The 20,071-nt window shown below is 42.7% G+C and overlaps 1 protein-coding gene and 1 pseudogene across 1 annotated transcript; one reads left to right on the top strand and one right to left on the bottom strand.

Moving 5' to 3' along the window:
• Positions 1-6,794: 6,794 nt before the first annotated feature.
• Positions 6,795-9,264, bottom strand: LOC139475793 (toll-like receptor 4; annotated as a pseudogene).
• A 2,874-nt stretch (positions 9,265-12,138) lies between these two features.
• On the top strand, positions 12,139-13,170 carry LOC139475509 (uncharacterized protein F54H12.2-like). Its single transcript, XM_071258703.1, has one exon. It carries the CDS (start codon positions 12,139-12,141, stop codon positions 13,168-13,170), a length of 1,032 nt encoding a protein of 343 aa, XP_071114804.1.
• Positions 13,171-20,071: the final 6,901 nt, after the last annotated feature.

The raw sequence follows: 20,071 nt of genomic DNA, 5'->3' as shown, positions 1-20,071 counted from the left end.
AGAGTGTAGGTTTTAACTATCGTGGGAAGTAAGATCGACATTGCTCATTGACATTTCCCAGTTTCGTGAAACCCATGGGTGCTGGTATTGTTTATTATGAAAATCATAATTAATTTGGGACGTTATGTTATTTCGCAATAGACACAATGCAGATGGTCATAAGGAATTGGGTGCGTTTTGGTGCCAGTTTTGTTGTTTAGGTTTTGTTGTTCAATTGACTGGTAATTGCTACAAGTTAATATAAATACAAGTAATTAGCTTTGGGTGAGTGAGTTGGGTTTAACGCCGCTTTTAATAGTAATCCAGTTATATCGCGGTGTGTCAGCTTAATGTGGGAGAAAAGCCAGAAGTGATGCAGGTCTCAGACTTTACCACTTCGGTGAAACCCACGAGCACGGGTATGGTGCTGACAAACCTAGGGACATAATCGGGGCGAACCGGGATTCGAACCCACAATCATAGGTTTCTGGCGTTCCCAAAGGACGCAACTCTGCACAGCAAATCGCTGCGCCTTAGACGACTCGGCCACCCGTGTCCCCTTAAGCAACTTTGGTGATACCTATGCACTTAATATTAAACGCACCCATAGAATTGGATAAAGTTAGGCTTGCAATCCCACTCAAGAAAATGTACAAAACAGCCAAGGAATATTGATGTTTTGATAGAATTAATGGGCACATTGTTTATTAGATGGTGGCCATTTCCAATCAGTTGGTCAGTTAGTACTTTCACATAAAAGGTAAGTTTGGATGACACTAATAATTACAGGGGTATAACTCTTTTAAGCAATTTTGGGAAAGTATTCACAAAAGTTTAAAGCTGTAGATTATTTAAAATAGCACAAGAATTCAATTTTGATTTAAGCACAATTAATAGTACAATTGACGCAATAATTTCTTTAAACCACTTTAATTATAATCTCAAGGAACCGCACAACCTAGCACTACCGGAATAGAAGGAAAGTTTTTGAATATATGTAAATTCATAAATGACTTTATGGCAATATTAAATCATGTGTAAAATATACATATTTAGTTTAAATGCAGGACGAAATGTAGTCACTGCTGCTTTGAAATTCAGAAATGTTTGAATGTCCTCAAGCAAAACATTGTTAATCAAATAACACAACATTGAAAATATATCCAGCGACAAACATTTTCCATAATCATAAGTATATTTCTAAACACAACGTCTAGTGCTCTATTTTGACAATATCATAAGCATGTGTTTATCGATTCAATTTTTGTAAAAGAATTAATTGTTTGTACAAACCTCAACACAGCTATTGTAACACAAAGTCAAAATCAGCATACATCTGGGCATATCGATTGGATCACTGAAAATCATCGATGACACCAGGTGTTCGCGAAAATTGTAAGCATGTCCTGCCCCACCTGTAGCACACGTCACTCCCATAATAGGCATAGTTCAAAAGTATGCGTTTGCTGCCGGGCATAACACAACAGTGCTCCTGTCATGCAACGACGACAACTCACTTAACGCCCTTTCCTAATGGCATTTCAATAACCTGAAGAACTTTTCGAAATGAAAGGCAGAAAGGCATTCAAAACATGCTACCTCATGATGACTGGATTTGACATTTCTGCGCCTTGAATTGAAGCATCTGATATTATTTAAAGCAGTCTTCGTACCGTATGCTCTCAAACACCTGTTGAATCTTAAATTATGTGTATCTTATGGTGAATACCTTACCTAGGTCAGAACTGAGCCTTGATTTCAAGCAATGGTCTCATGTACCTCCAACGGAGCGCGTACAACGCACACTGGGTTTCAATTTGCACAAGTAGCTGCAAGAGGTGCCTCTTTTAGAAACTGTGACTTCCTTGTCTGGTGCCTTCCTTGTGACAGAGAAAGGATTATAAATTTTCGAAAGGCGTGTTCGTGTTGAAGTACTGCCTTTACATAACACACGTCCTGAGATAACTACGTGTTCAGTCGCGTTCACCACTATAATGCATACATGCATTGATGAAAAGGAGGAGCATGACTCACCCTAGTGGGGTTATATTACCGATGTTATATTAACTACTAGTTAACGTTTTGATAAGACATTATATACTGAACTGTAAAAGAAACGTCACCCCAAGTAACATTGCATGAAAAGTTGTCATTTAAATATCTGGGTAATTTTTGTCAAAGTTTCTGAAATTTAACATTACCTTGTCCGGAAAATGAAATTTGATGATAAAAAAAAAGTCAGATGACAATTAAACCGATATAGCGACGTGCATGCACGTGTGTGTGTGGCTGCTTGAACTAGTCCTCACTGATGCCGATTTATAGAGCTAGCTCACTATGACACTATGCCGCAGTTCAACATGAGCGCTGAGCGCTAGAAAGGGTAACAACAAGTACCATCTTTTAACGTCTTTTGGATCGAACCCCGGACCTTCCGCTCTCCTGGCGGACGCTCTATCACTAGACCACGGAGGCAAGGTGAGATAACAATGAACAATCAAACAACGCATTTTCGGTTGTTCACAACATTTGGTCACAGCTTTATAGAGGCATGCGCACGTCATGTATAGACACGCAGTACATGAACAGTTGTATTCCGTCCACTCCATCTAGGTGTACACACTACAGGCCAGATTTTCACAGTAAATCACGCACATCGAAAACAAACCGATTTGCGCACGCATTCGGTTTGTTGTTCTATTAAAAATGAGTGAGTGAGTGAGTGAGTGTGTACGGTTTTACGCCGCTTTTAGCAATATTCCAGCAATATCACGGCGGGGGACACTAGAAATAGGCTTCACACATTTTACCCATGTCGGGAATCGAACCCGGGTTTTCGTCGTGACGAGCAAACGCTTAAACCACTAGGCTACCCGACCGCCCCCATTGAAAATAAAGCGGGTGTTAATCATTACGATGCACACTTTGTGGGGATTGTGTCTTGTTTATAATTTGTGTGGCTATTTCTAATTACAGTGTGTGGCATTCCACTGCTTGGTAGCTCTCTGCTGGTTTCATATGTAGGCTTGCTCTAACAATACGACAATTCTTTTGCCCTTGTAGTAATTCACAGAGTTTCTGGTGTTGTGGTTTCGTGTGCATAGTACTGTCGATTGCTTATTTCAATGATTCCAGACATTCAGCCTTCATTTACATTTAATATGTGGTGTATTGGCTTCACATGCCGATGTCAGCAGTGCAGCATGTTGTCTAGACACGTTAACTTTGTGGTGTATTGCCTTCACATGCTAATTTTGTGGTGTAATGTCTTCACATGCCAATGTCAGCTGTGTGGCATGTTGTCTTGACATGTTACTTTTACGGTGTATTGCTTTCACGTGCCAACTTTGTGGTGTATTGTCTTCACATGCCAAATTTGTGGTGTATTGTCTACACATGCTGATGTCAGCTGTGTGGCATGTTGTTTTGACATGTCAACATTGTGGTGTATTGCCTTCACATGTCAACTCTGGCATGCCATGAAACATATACATGGTATTGTATATCGACCTCAGTGGTCACATTAAGAGAGCTACACGTACACGTTCTATGTTGTTTACACGTTGTCGTGCTTTCGTATGGTTATCACACCCTGACGGGGGTCGTCCTGCATTCTTACAGGTGTCAAAACACAAGCAAAAAGGGTCCTCTACACTATAGGCCAGTATAAATGTTTCAGTAAGTGAGTGAGTATGGTTTCACGTCGCTTTAAGCAATAGTCCAGCAAAATCACAGCGGGGGACACCAGAAATGGGCTTCACACATTGTAGCCATGTCGGGAATCGAACCCGGGCCTTCGTAGTGACGAGTTAACGCTAACCCGACCGTCCCAATAAATGTTTGAAATGGTAAACGTAAATTGAAACTGACACGTACTTCTCTTGTTGTACTTGTCAGAGTATGCTAAGGCTTCTGAAAGGAATATTCTTGTCCATTGAAAGGTTACTAAGATTTTGCCCTAGTTGTAAGGTGGATTTGTTTGTTTGTTGTTTAATGCCGCACTCCAGCTATATGACGGCGGCCTGTAAATAACCAGACAATACAGTGACATGACGAAAATCGATCTTCGCAATGTGGATCTCCCGTAAGTCGCCTCCTACGACAGGCATGGGTTGCTGAAGACCAAGTCTAACCCAGGATCTTCACGGGTCTGTAAAGTCGAAGTAACGGATGAATACCTTGCCTTTTAATATGCCCATATAATACAGAATAAAGGGTCAAAATTACCTTCCAACTACACAAGATTTTGATGCAGCATAGATGCTCACCCCAACAGATTAATAAAATTCTTTGTATTATACATCATTTTATTTAAATATATTTGAACAACTTGTCGAAAGTCGAAAGTCAAAGTCAGAAGTCTTTATGTTAGCATGAAGTTTCTGAAGCTTTCTCAGATACAGCTATCTGAACCAATTATAAAACTACATGCGGATATTTGGCAACATTATGGAAATAGAGCTTTTGTGAAACAATTGAAAAAAATAAATGTATTACTTTCAAATAACCACGCATACACATACTTACAAAAACACACACCTGATCTCTTTTAACTGTGTGTAGTTATGATATCACTCACTGGATTTTTTGGTCCAGAATCGATAATTAACAGACCGCCGCCATATAGCTGAAATATTGCTGAGTGTGGCGTTAAACAAAACAAAAAAACAATGTTTAAAACATTAAATACGGTATGAACAATTCCCGAGAATCCACTGATACGTTCATTCTTATGAACCATCTGCCAAAGTTTCATCCCCCGTCCCCGTTTCCTTTCAGTATTTCCTATTATTCATTTCGTTAGTTTCATGATATTTCACATGATTTACAAATGCTTCTTGATTTGCGTTTGTATACAAAAAGAAATGTAAAATGCTGCCTTTCATTACTTGGTCACTCGAACTTGATATCGGTGGAAGAATCGCTAAGTGCAAGAAACCAGAAGTTGTTATCCCTGAAGTTGTATGTTTCTTATTTAGTCATCAACTTCTAGTATGCCAAATTCAAACAGTTTATCATGTTTCACCTTTTTGCGAACACGTGAGCTGATGTCACCACAATGTCATAGTGATTCACAGACACATGCTCATGATATGGGGCGGTCGGGTAGCCTGGTGGTTAAAGCGTTCGCTCGTCACGCCGAAGACCCGGGTTTGATTCCCGACATGGGTACAATGTGTGAAGCCCATTTCTGGTGTCCCCCGCCGTGATATTGCTGGAATATTTCTCAAAGCGGCGTAAATCCATACTCACTCACTCACTACTCATGATATAGTCAGAATAGTACAATCGACTCTTTGTTGCTTCTCTCTTACACCACAAACATCACGCGATGGTTGTTTTACTTTCTATTTTACATTTGTTACATGGAGTAATTTGAATTATGATAATGAATAATGCAATACACTTTATACAATTTAAGTCGTGCCTCGTTTATACGGACACTTGCGTCATTTCACAATTCGTCCGTATAAACGAATTTCCGTATAACTGAAACCAGCTTCTTACTGGAAGAGTTACTTCCCTTCAATTATGCAACTAATGACAAAATTCCTTATAATATTGTTTTTATTAATCTCGGCGAAATCGTGTGTGAAGCGATCGGAAGATCGCACAACTCACTGTTATTAACAGCAACCAGGGTCAGATTACCGCTATTGACGCCTTGAAACGAACTTTAGTTGACAGAGAATGGATAAATATATCATAAATGAGATACTTTGACTCGTTAAAAGTCATATTTGTTTTTGTTTGACGATTCTATGTCAACGTGAAATTCTCGCGATCACGCGATCACGTGCGCGTGAGCCTTGACGGTGACTGGTCAGACTGGTTCCATGTAAAAAATAATACCCGGGAATAGCGATCAGCTGCTTCGCTTAGGGTTATTATTATTTTAAATATGTTTAGTAAAGGCTGCATATAATTAAGAAAATAATGGAATATATTATTCCTGATAAAAAAAATAGTTTCAGATACAATTGTTGCCGATCCTTGCATTAAAAATCCTATAAAGTTATATCATTGGGTGTGTCTTGACCGAATCACCGGTCGATTCCAAGAAAACGTGTGTTCAGCTGATTGCTGTGTCCGGCTAAATTTACGAGAAAATACGCACGGTAATCTTAATCCCTGGATATAAAACAATGCCTAGCAGAACAATAAATACTATTTAAACGGTAAATAAACATTTCGAATTTGTACTGCCGGACTTCGCTGAAAGGGTACGGTGTAATTTTTTTCTGCGCATAATATTCAAATTTCTTTATTTCCAAAATATTGAACCCGCTAGAGGGGGGTGCGCATTATACATGGGTGCGCACTATACTCAAGAAAATACGGTACACGTTTCAAAAAGTTTGTCATGGAAGTTTGAACTTTACCACATTTTGAGGTTTGAATTTTAAACAATAATTCCAAATTGTCCAGATCGCCTGTGTTCTCGTAATACATAATCAAGGTCAACTTTGACCTCTGACCTCCACAGACGCCATATTTATCGAAGGGGATTACATGTAAAATAAACAAGCTCGTCTCAAACGTAACTCAGTGACACTTGGTTAACTGACTTCTCACGAATCAAAGGATTACCACCAGCGGAAGTGTATTGTCCGGATAAGTGAGACAATTTTGAGTGCATTTCAGTGTTTTGTGAATGAAAATGACCGTCCGGTTCCGGAAACTGAATTTCCGTATATACGGGTAAATTTATATAGTAATTATTTCGTTTTGAATGAAAATCGTCCGGGAACCGAGGTTTCCGGATATCTGAAGTCCGTATAAGCGGGGCACGAAAGCAGAGTTCGAGATGGAACCTATTTGTCTTTGGGTATCACAATACACTGACAGACGTCTTTCCACAGTTTCCCTTCTTCGCCCCTGTACTTTTCCATGTCGAAGATTTGTTTCTCCTCCACAACGTTCAGCAAGGTCGGAGGGATGTCCGCTCGTCGCACGTCCTCAAACAACACCAGAACAATGCTCCCTGCTGGCTTTCTAGACGAGGAATATACTACACGGTTGACAATGAAGCGGCACCACTAATCCTCAAGAAAGGATTGGATGAGAGCTAGAATTACATTCCAGCTGGAGTCTATACCGTCGATGATGTCTTCAGCAATTTGTCCTCCAGGGATGGTGTCTCTGTCCTTGAGGAACAGTTTAAGCCCATGCTGGTTCTCACGGTGATCTCTCACAGTGTGACAAATATATTGGTAGTCGTTCTCGCTATATGCGATGTAAGCATCGTTAGGGAAATCCTTTCTTTTCAGTGCTTCCTTTGTTGTCTTGAAACCAAACATACGTAAAACAATATTTATGAGAAGCGTTTTTCTTCGATAAAATATTCCAATCATCACCAATAGTATGACAGCATAACAAACAACATTCACAGAAAGCCAAAAGCCCCCTACACATTGCTTCCATATTTCATCGTAATGTTCATATATGTAGAACGTATTTGTCACGGCACCATCGTCTTTGGCACATGAGGAATTTTCTGCCGTTGTTCTCACATTTGTCTTGAACAACCATATAATAAAGTCTAACGTCTTACATCCACATGACAGGAGATTACCATTCAGGTCTAACGATAGGATGTTCCTTACGGCCAGGGCATCGAGCTGTTTCATTTCCGTTGTTGAGAGCGCTGCTATTGAGTTGGAGCTTAGGTCAAGGTGACTCAGATAGGGCGTTGTAGATAGGTCAAAAGGTATTGTTGAAAATCTGTTGTTTGACAGAATGAGGGACTTCAGTGGAACGCCTTCAAAGGAGGTGACACTGAGCATTCAAAGATTGTTCGAACTTACGTCCAGTGTATGTAGGTAAGGCAGAAAAGATAACCCATGTTGTACTTTAGATAATGCCTCTCCCAGATCAAGATTGGCATCAGACATAATCAGGGTGTCAAGCATAGGAAAGCTGGCTAATAACAAAGACGATATTCCGGCACGGTTATTACCTGATATGTCTAAATAAGAAAGGTTATGAAGCCCTCTGACTGTACTACCGAATCTGTCAAGCCCTGCATATGTCAAGGACATATATTTCATCGACATACCATTATATATGGTTACATTAGAAACACAACCAAAGTTCTTACCACTGATGGTCAAATACACCAATGTTTCTGGGAGTGTGAGGCCAAATGTCGGGAGTGAGATTTCTACAAGTTTTTGTTTCGTAGATTCCTGTGTCATGCTGAAGGTATCTGACAAATTGAGGGATACAAGATTTGGCATAAGGGATATTTCAAACAATATTTTGGGATCTCCAAACCAATCATTCCCAGAAAAGTCAATGACTTTAATGCAGGAAGCAAAAGTGGACCCATCATCTACAATTGAATTGTCAAACCATAACAGCTTACAGTTGATCATTTCAAATCTTTCCACACAGACATCTTTCAGATTTGCAACGATGGTTTTATCTAATATCCGCTGATTCATTAAACCTACTTTAAGATTAAACAATTGAAAGATATAATTAATTTTGATGGAGGTTAACTTTTTTCCTCTCAGGCCATACATTGCAGATACCGCTTCAGTGGGAGTTAATGGAATTGCGTTTGACAAGACCAGATTCTTCAGGGACCCCAGGTACCGAAATGCATTTGGTTCTATTCTGGTAAGTGGACATAGATGGAGATCCAGTGTCTCTATCTGCACATTGTACTGAAATGATTTGAAAGTGTCATTATAAAGAAATAAAAGTTTGCACTGGCTAAATCCAAACATAAGGCGCTTCAAACTTGTAAGCTCTGAAAATCCTGGTCCAAAATTGGAGTAGGTAAAAGTGTCAATTTTCAGTTCTTGAACATGCTTAAGCTTTGCAATGGCCTTTTCCGGATACGTTCCTTCGTAACGGGGGTCGTTGTTGTGCAGATGGAGCATCTGAAGCTTCTGTAAAGGTTGGAATACGTCATCTGGGTAGGTGGTGGAACTCGTTGTTATTGAGATAGAGATAGAGTTCATCCAGAAATGCTCCTTCTTCGAGTATTTTGATAGTATTAAATGATAAGTCCAGATATTTCAGGTTCGGCAAATGTAGGAATCTCTTTACAAGGCGCGAAATGCTGTTATGACTCATATCTAAACGTGTTGTATTTTGTGGAAGATCGGAAGGAATGCTTTTAAAGTTTCTGTTCCTGCAATCCACAGAAATTCCATGGAGATCGTGAGACTGGATACAGCCATGTGTAGATTCTGCAGTGACCGATACAAAGATCAAGATCAAGACCATCACCAACGCCATTCGATCGCACATGGTTCCACCGTGGTTCAGCATGTGGTGGTTAGAACACACGTATAATTATATAAATAATAACACAAAATATCAGTTCTTATAGACTAATAATGACAGTTACGTTCTTGTATGATATAAATTAGGATAGGTTAGTCGGCAAAATCTCTCATTCTGTCAATCATTTTGAGTTTTGGGGACCGCCTCCGTGGTCTAGTGGTAGAGCGTCCACCCGGAGAGCGGAAGGTCCGGGGTTCGATCCAAAAGACGTTAAAAGATGGTACTTGTTGTTACCCTGTCTGGCGCTCGGCATTAAGGGGCTAAAACAAGGACTGGTCGGCTCGGAGTATACTGTGTCTGGGTGGAGTATTCATGTTAAAACTGCAGCATGGTATCTCAATGAGCTAGCACTATAAATTGACATCAGTCCAGTACAAGCAGACACACAAACACACACACGTACATGCACGTAAGGGCAATAATCTTGGACGCGACGTTAAACCCCACTTCACCTCACCCATTTTTATGTAATATAACACAGTAGGTCGACAGCAAATGCAAGGCATGATCAGGTAACACATCAAGCTTTCTGTAAGTCCTTAGATTGATTAAGAACTATCCACCACTACATGCTTCCTGGACATGGACTGGCTACCCTGCCAGTTTTAATTCGTGGATCCCTGCAGATCATTTACAGATAAAATAAGGAGCATGCTGTCTCTCAGACTCATTCAGAGGGTGGACACACGCGATGACAGAACCACCACCGTCATCACCTTTGCAGAGAAGCCTCTCAGCATCCGTGGGTACCGATGAACCGATGCTGCTGCACCACGTCATCACCAGCGCCGACACTCACTTTGGTGTTGTTTTGGCATGACGTTACCCTGTAGTGAAGTCGTGTTTTTTGCTCAGATCTTTGTGATATATGGCGTGATCATCATGAGCATTGGCCTTGGATCACGGAGAGAAACTGTTGTGGACAGCCCTGCTCTCCAGTTGTTTGGGATACATACTTCCACCACCCACCTTGGCCGCCTCACCAGGCATACCCACGACGACCCCGTCCACCAGAAGACCTCAACTTGATACCTCATCCACCCAGAGTTTTCTACCTTAGCTCACGTCATCATGGCTGCCACCTTTTTTTCGAAACAAGGCTTTTACATGACCCTGCCCAGTGATGCCTCGATGGACATCTATCCAAACAACACTGTCAATGTGTATGAAATCAAGTTGCCTTATCCTCTGCATCTGGACCGTCAACAGTGGGAGTTGGGCGTCAGCAAAGTTCACTTTCCGATGACATGGTACAACGTCGCCCCACTCTTTGACTGGTTTGCTCTGAACTTCAAACTGAAAAAAGACACCCTCGTGTGTGAAAGCGCGGGGAGCGCTATACCACACCCAAAGTATGGTGTTGTCCATTATGAAAGGTAGAAGATTCCTATCGAGAAAGGCGTCTATTCATCTGAAGATTTGGTGAAAACCATCAACTGTTTGATTCAGGAACATATTACGGATGTCTTGAAAGAACAGCCCTCAGACAGCGTCCAGAGTGATGGGAGACGGTTTGTCATTGATGTCAAGTATGCCGCAGATAGTCTTCGATTTGACATGGTTGAAGATGGAAAGGTGCGATTCCAAGCCCCTCAAGAAGTAGCAATCAATCATCCTCTCATGGGAAATACTGGTGGACCACTCTATTCCACGGAAGTGATCATGCCACTCTCGAGAATGCTCGGATTTGTTCAACTACCGATCCTCGGTGAGGAGGACTATAAAACCTACACAGAGACGCCCGTTCCCTTGACTGCCTTGGCCCATTGGCAAGTGGGGGCTACTCCCATGACCGGTGGCTATGTGGAAATCACAGGTGACACAAAAGCGAATCGTCTGTCAGGATTTGATACTGTGTACATTTACACCAACCTGGTCGAAGATCAAATTGTGGGCAATATGATGGCTCCCTGTGTCAAAGAAGATGATGCAAGACAGTGTGGTGATCAAAAGCCCTCAGCACATTCACTACCTTGGGTTGCGGCATGGTTCCTTTGACAGTATTAAACTCTATATCATGGACGACACGGGGCGACCCATGCCATTTCAAATGGGGAAAGCCATCGTGACACTTCACTTCAGACGCCGCTACTAACGCAGGAAGCAACATGTTGGGACATGCATTGGCACACCAAATGAATCGAGGACAGTTTGGCCAGCGTGGGAGTGGCATCAAAGTATACAACGGACGATATCATCAACGTGGCAGTGGCCTGGGAGGTATCTTGAAGATGGCGTTGCCTTTCCTTAAATCTGCCGGAACATCGGTGCTCAAGATGGGTAAAAAGATCCTGTCTGGGTTGGTGAGTGATGTGGTTGCAGGCAAATGCAAATGGTCAGAGAGTCTGAAACATCATGGCACAGCAGCCCTGATGGATGTCTTGGAGGAACGTGAAGAGCCGAGAGCCCCTAAAAGACGTAAAGTCGTCCCAACCACCACCATCTCCCACCAGAAACAGCGTAAAAGGAAAAGAAAAATGGTTTAAAGGTCAGTCCTCATCAGACTTTCAATCTGACCAGACGTCCTTCAAGGCAGAGAAAAGGGCGAAACATCCATCATCATGATGCGCCGAGATGCTTGCGAATGTTCAAAGGCCCAGTTGGATCTCTTTACTGTGCCCCCTGTGTCCACCTCTTCGCAAGAGGGTCAGTGGATTCGCTATAGTCCCTTGGCACCACCCTCTGTAGCAGGACCACTCCAGTTTAACATTTCCAATCCCGTGAACGCTTACATTGATTTAATAACAGTGCTACCTGAAAGTATGTCTACGTGTGACGAAAGATGATGGCACGGATACCGTTCTAGCGGATAACCCCGTATCAACAGTCAACAATGTGATGCATTCCCTGTTTCGGGATATGCGGCTGCAAATGGGACACAATCAGTTGGAGATCACACCCTCCATGGGCACTTACCCTTACAGAGCCTACTTGGAAACCCTTCTGAGTTATGGTACAGGAGCCAAAACATCTCACCTTCGATGTCCTGGATGGTTCACCGACGATGCTGGTAAAATGGACATCTTCAATCCTGATGCAGATGCGAACACAAGAAACACTGGTGTCAGAACGCGACGCGATCTTATCGTACCCACCAAAGAAGTGGAACTTACAGGCCGTCTACACTGTGACCTGTTTCTTCAAGACCGTTATCTGCTGGATGGTGTCCCTATGAAACTGGAATTGCTACGAAGTCCCGATGAGTTCTTCTTCATGTGTGCTGCTGATGGTGTCTACAAACTAGCCCTGACCAAAGCCGAATTCTATGTCCATCAACTCAACATCGATCCTGCTATCCGAGAAACACACGTGTCCAGTCTGAACGCTGGGGTGACTGCCAAGTATCCCCTTTCACGTGTGCATGTGACTGCCCATGACATCCCAAGAGGCGGTAGGGACTTTCACAAGGATCACCTCATCGGTGGCCAATTACCAAAACGCGTGGTCCAGGGACTAGTGGACAATAGTGCCTACGTAGGAAGCAAAGAGAAGAATCCGTACAACTTCAAACACAATCATGTCACCATGATGAAGCTCAAAGTCAACGGTCAGGAAGTCCATGGCACGGAAATGAAAAGCGACTTCAGCAACAACAGCGCCCATTTGAAACAAGTCTACATGAATCTGTTCCGAAACAGGGGGCAGCTATGGCAACCTGAGACCTGCGAACTGACTCCCAAGGCCTTTACTCAAGGTTACACCTTGTGGGTGGTGGATCTCACCCCAGACCTTGGCGCTGATGAAGGCATCTACTACCCTCAACACACTGGCAAGTTGGGTTTGGAAATCCAGTTCGGACAAGCTCTCGAGGACCAAGTCACCCTCATCTGCTTTGAGGAATACGAAAATGTTCTGGAAATAGATCGTTTCCGGAATGCGATGAAGGTATAAAAAGAGCAGCGAAAGACGGTCATGCCACAATTTTTCTCCTCCTACAAGGAACCATGGATGAATGGCTTGGGTTGAGCACCTTGGATTTAGAAGCCCTCGTGGCTGATGACGAACCACTTCATGCCATCTACCGGGGCACCCTGGCCAGAGATGACTTTGCCAGACTGGGATGGCAACAGGATGACCCCTTTTATCCCAAAGCCTACGTGATCAACACAGATTGGGTGAGCATCTATCGTCCAGCTCCTGGATCCGTGGAAATGATGGATAGCTATGGACTGTATTCATTACCCCTGTTTAAAGAGATTTTGAATCGCATGGGTCAGATTCAACAACGATGGAATACACGTCCCTTACAACATGGATACAGCACGTTGTGTGGTGTGTACTGTCTCTACATGCTGACCTATCGCGTGCTTGGGTGGACTTTTAATCAATTGTTAGATACGTTGGACTGTAAGGACACCGCCAAGAATGATGCCACGGTATTAGCATGGTTTTATACCAAAGTGTCTATCTCCGTCCCTGTGGATGAGATGCCTGCCTTTCGACTGAGTGGCCAGACCCGTACCCTACATCAAAAGAACCAACCTTTCTGCCCTTATTGACCTGACACTTGTTCACTGAACCTACGATCACCTGACTGTCAACATTCCTGATTGAGGAGTGTACATACGTTCACTGCGTTTTAGGAATTGCATACGTTCACTATCAAAGTGGCAAAAGTTCTTTTTTCAAACTGTACATACGTTCACATACGTGTACATACGTTCATGTTCACAAAAGTCACAGGGAAGCCCCTAATCCTGTGACTTTTGTTTTGTTGTGTTGGTTCATGTGAACGGGGGATTAAAAAAGTTGAACCCATAGTCGTGTTGTGTTGTCTGTAAGATGAAGAAAAACAAACCAGGATCGCCATGCACACCCCCCAGAGAAAACCAAAACCAAAACAAAACAAGATTTACATCTGACCGTTTCCTGCATTCCTACACCACGTCCATGTCTCTGCCTGTCGATTCACCTTTAGAAATTCAGGCAACACCTTTAGAATTCCACACCATGATCGTAGCGCTAAGGTGATCGCCACTCACCGACTGTTAACTTAGACGAACGACTGTCATAGTGGGCTACAATACACGATCGCCTTGTGGAACGAAACCTTACAACTCAAAGTTGACAATCACATCACCATACCCAATGACATGATTTGTGGAATGTTGTCGCAAGATCCTTCGCCGATATGACGTCAACCTAGCAACAAAGTGGCAGAGTCGTCGACTGTGTATGATAAGCTCGTCTCAGTGAGCTATCATCTCCACATGTCATCACCACACACACCCCAAAACAAAACAAACCATGAACCCGTCTCCTCCTCCTTTCCTCCCTCCCTCCCTTCACCACCACCACCCCCCCCCCCCCCCCCCCCCCCCCACCCCCCTCCTCCCTTCACCACCGCCACCACGTCTATGTTTAGAACCACCACACCCCCACCAACCATGGCGATCGTGTTCACCTTTTACGACCGCTTCCCTGGGTTTTTGACAGTGTCCTGTCATAACGTTAGCAAGTGCAGTCAGATGTACACACATCGACAAAACGAAACGTAACATTCCAATCTACCACTGTTGTCAACACACGTTCTCCTTGTTGATGCAAATTCAACGTCATAATTTCATATATTCTCTCCTACTCCCCCCGCCCCACCTCCCCCTCCCCCAATATGGAAAAGTCGGCCCCTAAATATGTAAATACACAACCTATTTACGCATATGTGTGCACACACACACACATACATCACACACACACACATACACACACACGCACGCACGCACGCACGCACACTCACACACACATACACACACACGACACACACACACTTGATAACTGTACTCACATGGGAGACACATCCACAGCGACTCTCAAGATGTCTACACTAGAGGAGGATAAATGTGCGCCCACTCGTCACATCCTGTTTGTTTGGTCCCGAGGAACGGGAGGCGTGACTTGTAGAATGTGTATCTATTACAACTCATTGTATGCTTACGCGCGAGCGACCGCCTCCGTGGTCTAGTGGGGGAGCGTCTGCTCGGACGATGTTGCTGTAACTTGACGCTACGTCCCTCTTTCAGCATTAAGTGAAGAACGCGATCTCGAACGATGTCGTCCCGGTAGCGCACGCCATTGAAATTGCCATTAACAATGACGAATTGTCTTCTCCCATGAGTTGTGATGCCAACCCATATCATTACATTTCTACTCACAAACTGATGACGCTGAGTAACGGAACGCTTGTAGACCATTGAACGACCAACAGAACTATCCAGATGATACCTGGACTCACATGTCTTCTGAACGTCAGATGCTGTCTACATCAAGCTAGGCGTGCCAGATGGTGACGCGGAAGCGTCAGACCGGATGTTGTTCTCCCTCAACCAGTTGCGTACGGTTCTGCCACTGATTGTTCTCAATCCAGGAATTTTCCAAGCCGTTAATGTGGCGGTTTCATATTGATTCCGTAGATGCACCAACCGAATGTGGTCGTTGCACGGGGCAAGGTATGAGTGGTGCCTACAATAGATAACGGCTCAGTCGTCTAATGCGCCGCGATTCGCTGTGCAGAGTTGTGCGTCCCTTGCGCACGCTGGAAACGGGCTCGCCCCGATTATCTATCTAGGTTTGTCAGCACCATATCCTTGCTCGTGGGTTTCACCGAAGTTGTAAACGTCTGAGACCTGCATCACTTCGGGCTTTCCTCCCACAATTAGCTGACACGCCGTGATGTAACTGGAATACTGTTAAAACGGCGTTAAATCCAACTCACTCACTCACAATTTTAAATATTCCAACTCCGTATTCAACTTCACCTAGAAAGAAGGGTGACGAGAATAAGGATAATAGTTTCCGTCAAAAGTCAAGTGTCGACCCCTCTTAGGATTGGGAATAAATTGTAGATCAACCTGCGTATTTGCCACTGCAGGATACTATTTCATGTCAGTAATTACTTGACAGTCCAACTCACACTTACAGAGTAGTGTATGTGAATATAGTTCACCAATTAGTTGTGCCGTTATCTTTTGTATCAAACAACAGGATTTCGCCTGTCGTTTGTCATCGTCTATTTTAAGCTATTTCTGCTTTTCAAACTTACTTTTTGTTCAGGCATGTGTGATTAAGTGTGCCCTTAAGTATTAAAATCTGCTATGTTGAGTTTACTTGCCCTTTAATACAGGTGGCAAAATCTAGCCAAGGGACTTTCGTCGTGAAGTTACACCTAAGCTTCACACATTGATGACGAACATGCACATTGTGTATGCCTGGACACGCAAATGTAACCATGTAGGTCTCTATGCCTGGACACGCATATGTAGCCATGTATGTCTCTGTACCTGGACACACATACTTGTATGTAACACATGCATGTCTCTATGCCTGGCCACGAATATGTAGTCATGTATGTCTCTGTGCCTGGACACGCATATGTAGCCATGTATGTCTCTATGCCTGGCCACGAATATGTAGTCATGTATGTCTCTGTGCCTGGACACGCATATGTAGCCATGTATGTCTCTGTGCCTGGACACACATATGTAGCCACGTATGTCTCTGTGCCTGGCCACGAATATGTAGTCATGTATGTCTCTGTGCCTGGACACACATATGTAGCCATGTATGTCTCTATGCCTGGCCACGAATATGTAGTCATGTATGTCTCTGTGCCTGGACACACATATGTAGCCACGTATGTCTCTATGCCTGGACACACATATGTAGCACATGTATGTCTGTGCCTGGACACGCATATGTAGCCACGTATGTCTCTATGCCTGGACACACATATGTAGCACATGTATGTCTCTATGCCCGGATAGACATGTGTAGCACATGTATATCTCTATGCCTGGACACACATATATAGCACATGGATGTCTCTATGCTTGGACTCACATATGTAGCACATGTATGTCTCTATGCCCGGATAGACATGTGTAGCACATGTATATCTCTATGCCTGGACACACATATATAGCACATGTATGTTTCTATGCTTGGACTCACATATATAGCACATGTATGTCTCTATGCCCGGATAGACATGTGTAGCACATGTATGTCTCTATGCCTGGACACACATATGCAGCACGTATATGTCTCTGTGCCAGGACACACATATGTAGCACGTGTATGTCTCTATGCCTGGACACACATATGTAACCATGTATGTCTCTATGCCCGGACACACATATGTAGCACATGTATGGCTCTATGCCCGGACACACATATGTAGCACATGTATGTCTCTATGCCCGGACACACATATGTAGCACATGTATGTCTCTATGCCCGGACAAACATATGTAGCACATGTATGTCTCTATGCCTGGACACACATATATAGCACATGTATGTCTCTATGCCCGGACACACATATATAGCACATGTATGTCTCTATGCCTGGACACACATATGTAGCACATGTATGTCTCTATGCCTGGACACACATATGTAGCCATGTATGTCTCTATGCCTGGACAGACATGTGTAGCACATATATGTCTCTATGCTTGGACTCACATATATAGCACATGTATGTCTCTATGCCCGGACACACATGTGTAGCACGTGTATGTCTCTATGCCTGGACACACAAAATTATGTAACACATAGATGTCTCTATGCATGGACACACATATGACTCTGAGCCCGGATGTATAGATGTAACGACTTTGACGCCCTATTGTATAATGTTAAGTATACTGATCTGTTGAAATGTGATTTTGGCAAAGTGGACTACCTAAAAAATAGTTGCATACAGACTGAACTATCTGAATAGTTACATGCAGATTGAACTGACTGTAGGGCCCTGTGTTCGATCATCCACAAATGCTTTAATCTTCCAAAACCGATAGAACACCTGATACGAACCCATCCCTAGCTATATGCACCAAAACATCTGTACAATCATGGATTTACTGTTGGAATTATCTGATTGTTTTTGGTTGACTGATGTTTTACGCCGCAGTGAGTAATTTTTATCATATGTTTTGAAGCTATTCTTGTTGGTGTTTTGAGTATAACTGGGTATAACCTCATTTCATCATTATGCGATAGTACGTGATTCATGACCAGATGTAATGCTTCCATGGTTACAACCTGCGGGACAAAGTAAAATTCTCGCGAAGAGGAAACGTATTACGATAGGAAAGTTTTACGTATAATGTCGTATATACAACCCAAGGAATCATATGTCCAATTGGTATGTGTTGTAACTGTTGTGTTGTGGGTACCCAAGTCTTTGATAGAAGTTGAAGCTTATTTAACAAATTAACTTATTCAGACAAACAAACTGAACGTTATTATCATTTAATTAGTTATGGTCTTAAATAATATTGAATCAAATAAAGCTTACAAACATAGAAATAGGTGACGGGGATGATATTAGTAGTAAGCAGTCACTGAGCTAAGAATTGTGTGTATTGTAACTTACAGTAGTCATAACGGGAAGATACGTAGAGGTGACTGTCCGAGAAACTCTCCATTCCTTAAAATAATGAAGCAGAGGCCCATTATTGTTAAGGAGTGGAGGGTTACGAGGATATTCCCCTTACTTAAAACTCATCCCTACTTTTACACTTTTACAAAATAGTCTGTAGTTGAAAATATTTGAAAAAAACCCAGAACTCTTTGTTGTCTGTATTTATACTGCTTGAGTCGACTTTGCTTGATGCACGAGGAATGCGTTCTCTGCCGCTGTTGCACCATTCGTGAGCAACTCGTGTTATTCCGGGACATGCCGAATAGCGACTCGCGCCCCTCTCATGGCCATTTTTGCGACTGGGTTCCGTCTTAGCGCAAACGGGCATACCTAAAACAATTGTCAACTCGTTGCGTAATGGTTCACATATATTACCCCATATATTATATATATTTCAGATGCAATTTAAAGCACATCGGGACGTGCGGAATTATACATTATGATTGAACATATTTAACTGTGTCTTGGGTATATATTTAGGTGCAAGACATATGTAAAATCAAAATATATTTCTGATGGATTATTTGACAAAGAACTCGAAATCATACGCGCATTCTGATTGGTTTGTCGTATTTTCGCACATAACATTCATCGACAGGGGGGACGAGTCTTCTTGCAGGTTACGGAAAGGGGCGAGTGGTGACGAATGCTGTTGCACGTGCGCCAAGCTCCGTCGCGAGCTGATATTTACAATGCATGGTACACGGCTCTCCATAATTTCGTCTGGTCCTAAACTAGTATTTATCAATCGCTTGCACGTTGTCAATACATGCTGATGGGTATAAAAGGAAATATAGAGCCCCGAACAAGCGATATTTACAATACCTTATTTGGGTTTTTTCTCATCAAAGGTTTATCTAACTGCTATAAATATAAACATTGTTTTGGGTAACCTGTTGTAACACAAAATATATACATATTATTTTGAGCTTTTAAGCATTATGCAAAATTATGAAAATATTTAATAGTTTATTTCACACCATACCTGTATGTGCCGCAGTAGCTGAGGTTGACAATTAAACGTTTTCAAATCTTACGATGCGGGTTCGAACCCCACTGACGACATGGTTTTCGGGGATAAAATGGAACTATTCACTTGTAAATAAATGTAAATAATAGTTCCGTGTTCCAAGTAGAAATTAATTCAATGTACAGTTGACAAGCAACTCTCCATTCCTGAAAAATAATGGAGTGTTCAAACTATTTAATGACGTCACAGATGTGTTTTAAAGTTGGCTAATCATCGACTCTTAAAACTCTTACTTTTCGACCGATTTGCCTTTGCATGTTTTTGTGACGAGTGACACCGATAGGGCAGGATACGGGCGCCTTTTCGCGAACACCTGGTATCATCGCTATTTGTTAATG

Source organism: Haliotis cracherodii, unplaced genomic scaffold, assembly GCF_022045235.1.
Source record: "Haliotis cracherodii isolate W230 unplaced genomic scaffold, xgHalCrac1.p SCAF_3, whole genome shotgun sequence".
NCBI classification, from domain to species: domain Eukaryota; kingdom Metazoa; phylum Mollusca; class Gastropoda; order Lepetellida; family Haliotidae; genus Haliotis; species Haliotis cracherodii.
This window is presented reverse-complemented; position numbering and strand designations above follow the sequence as displayed.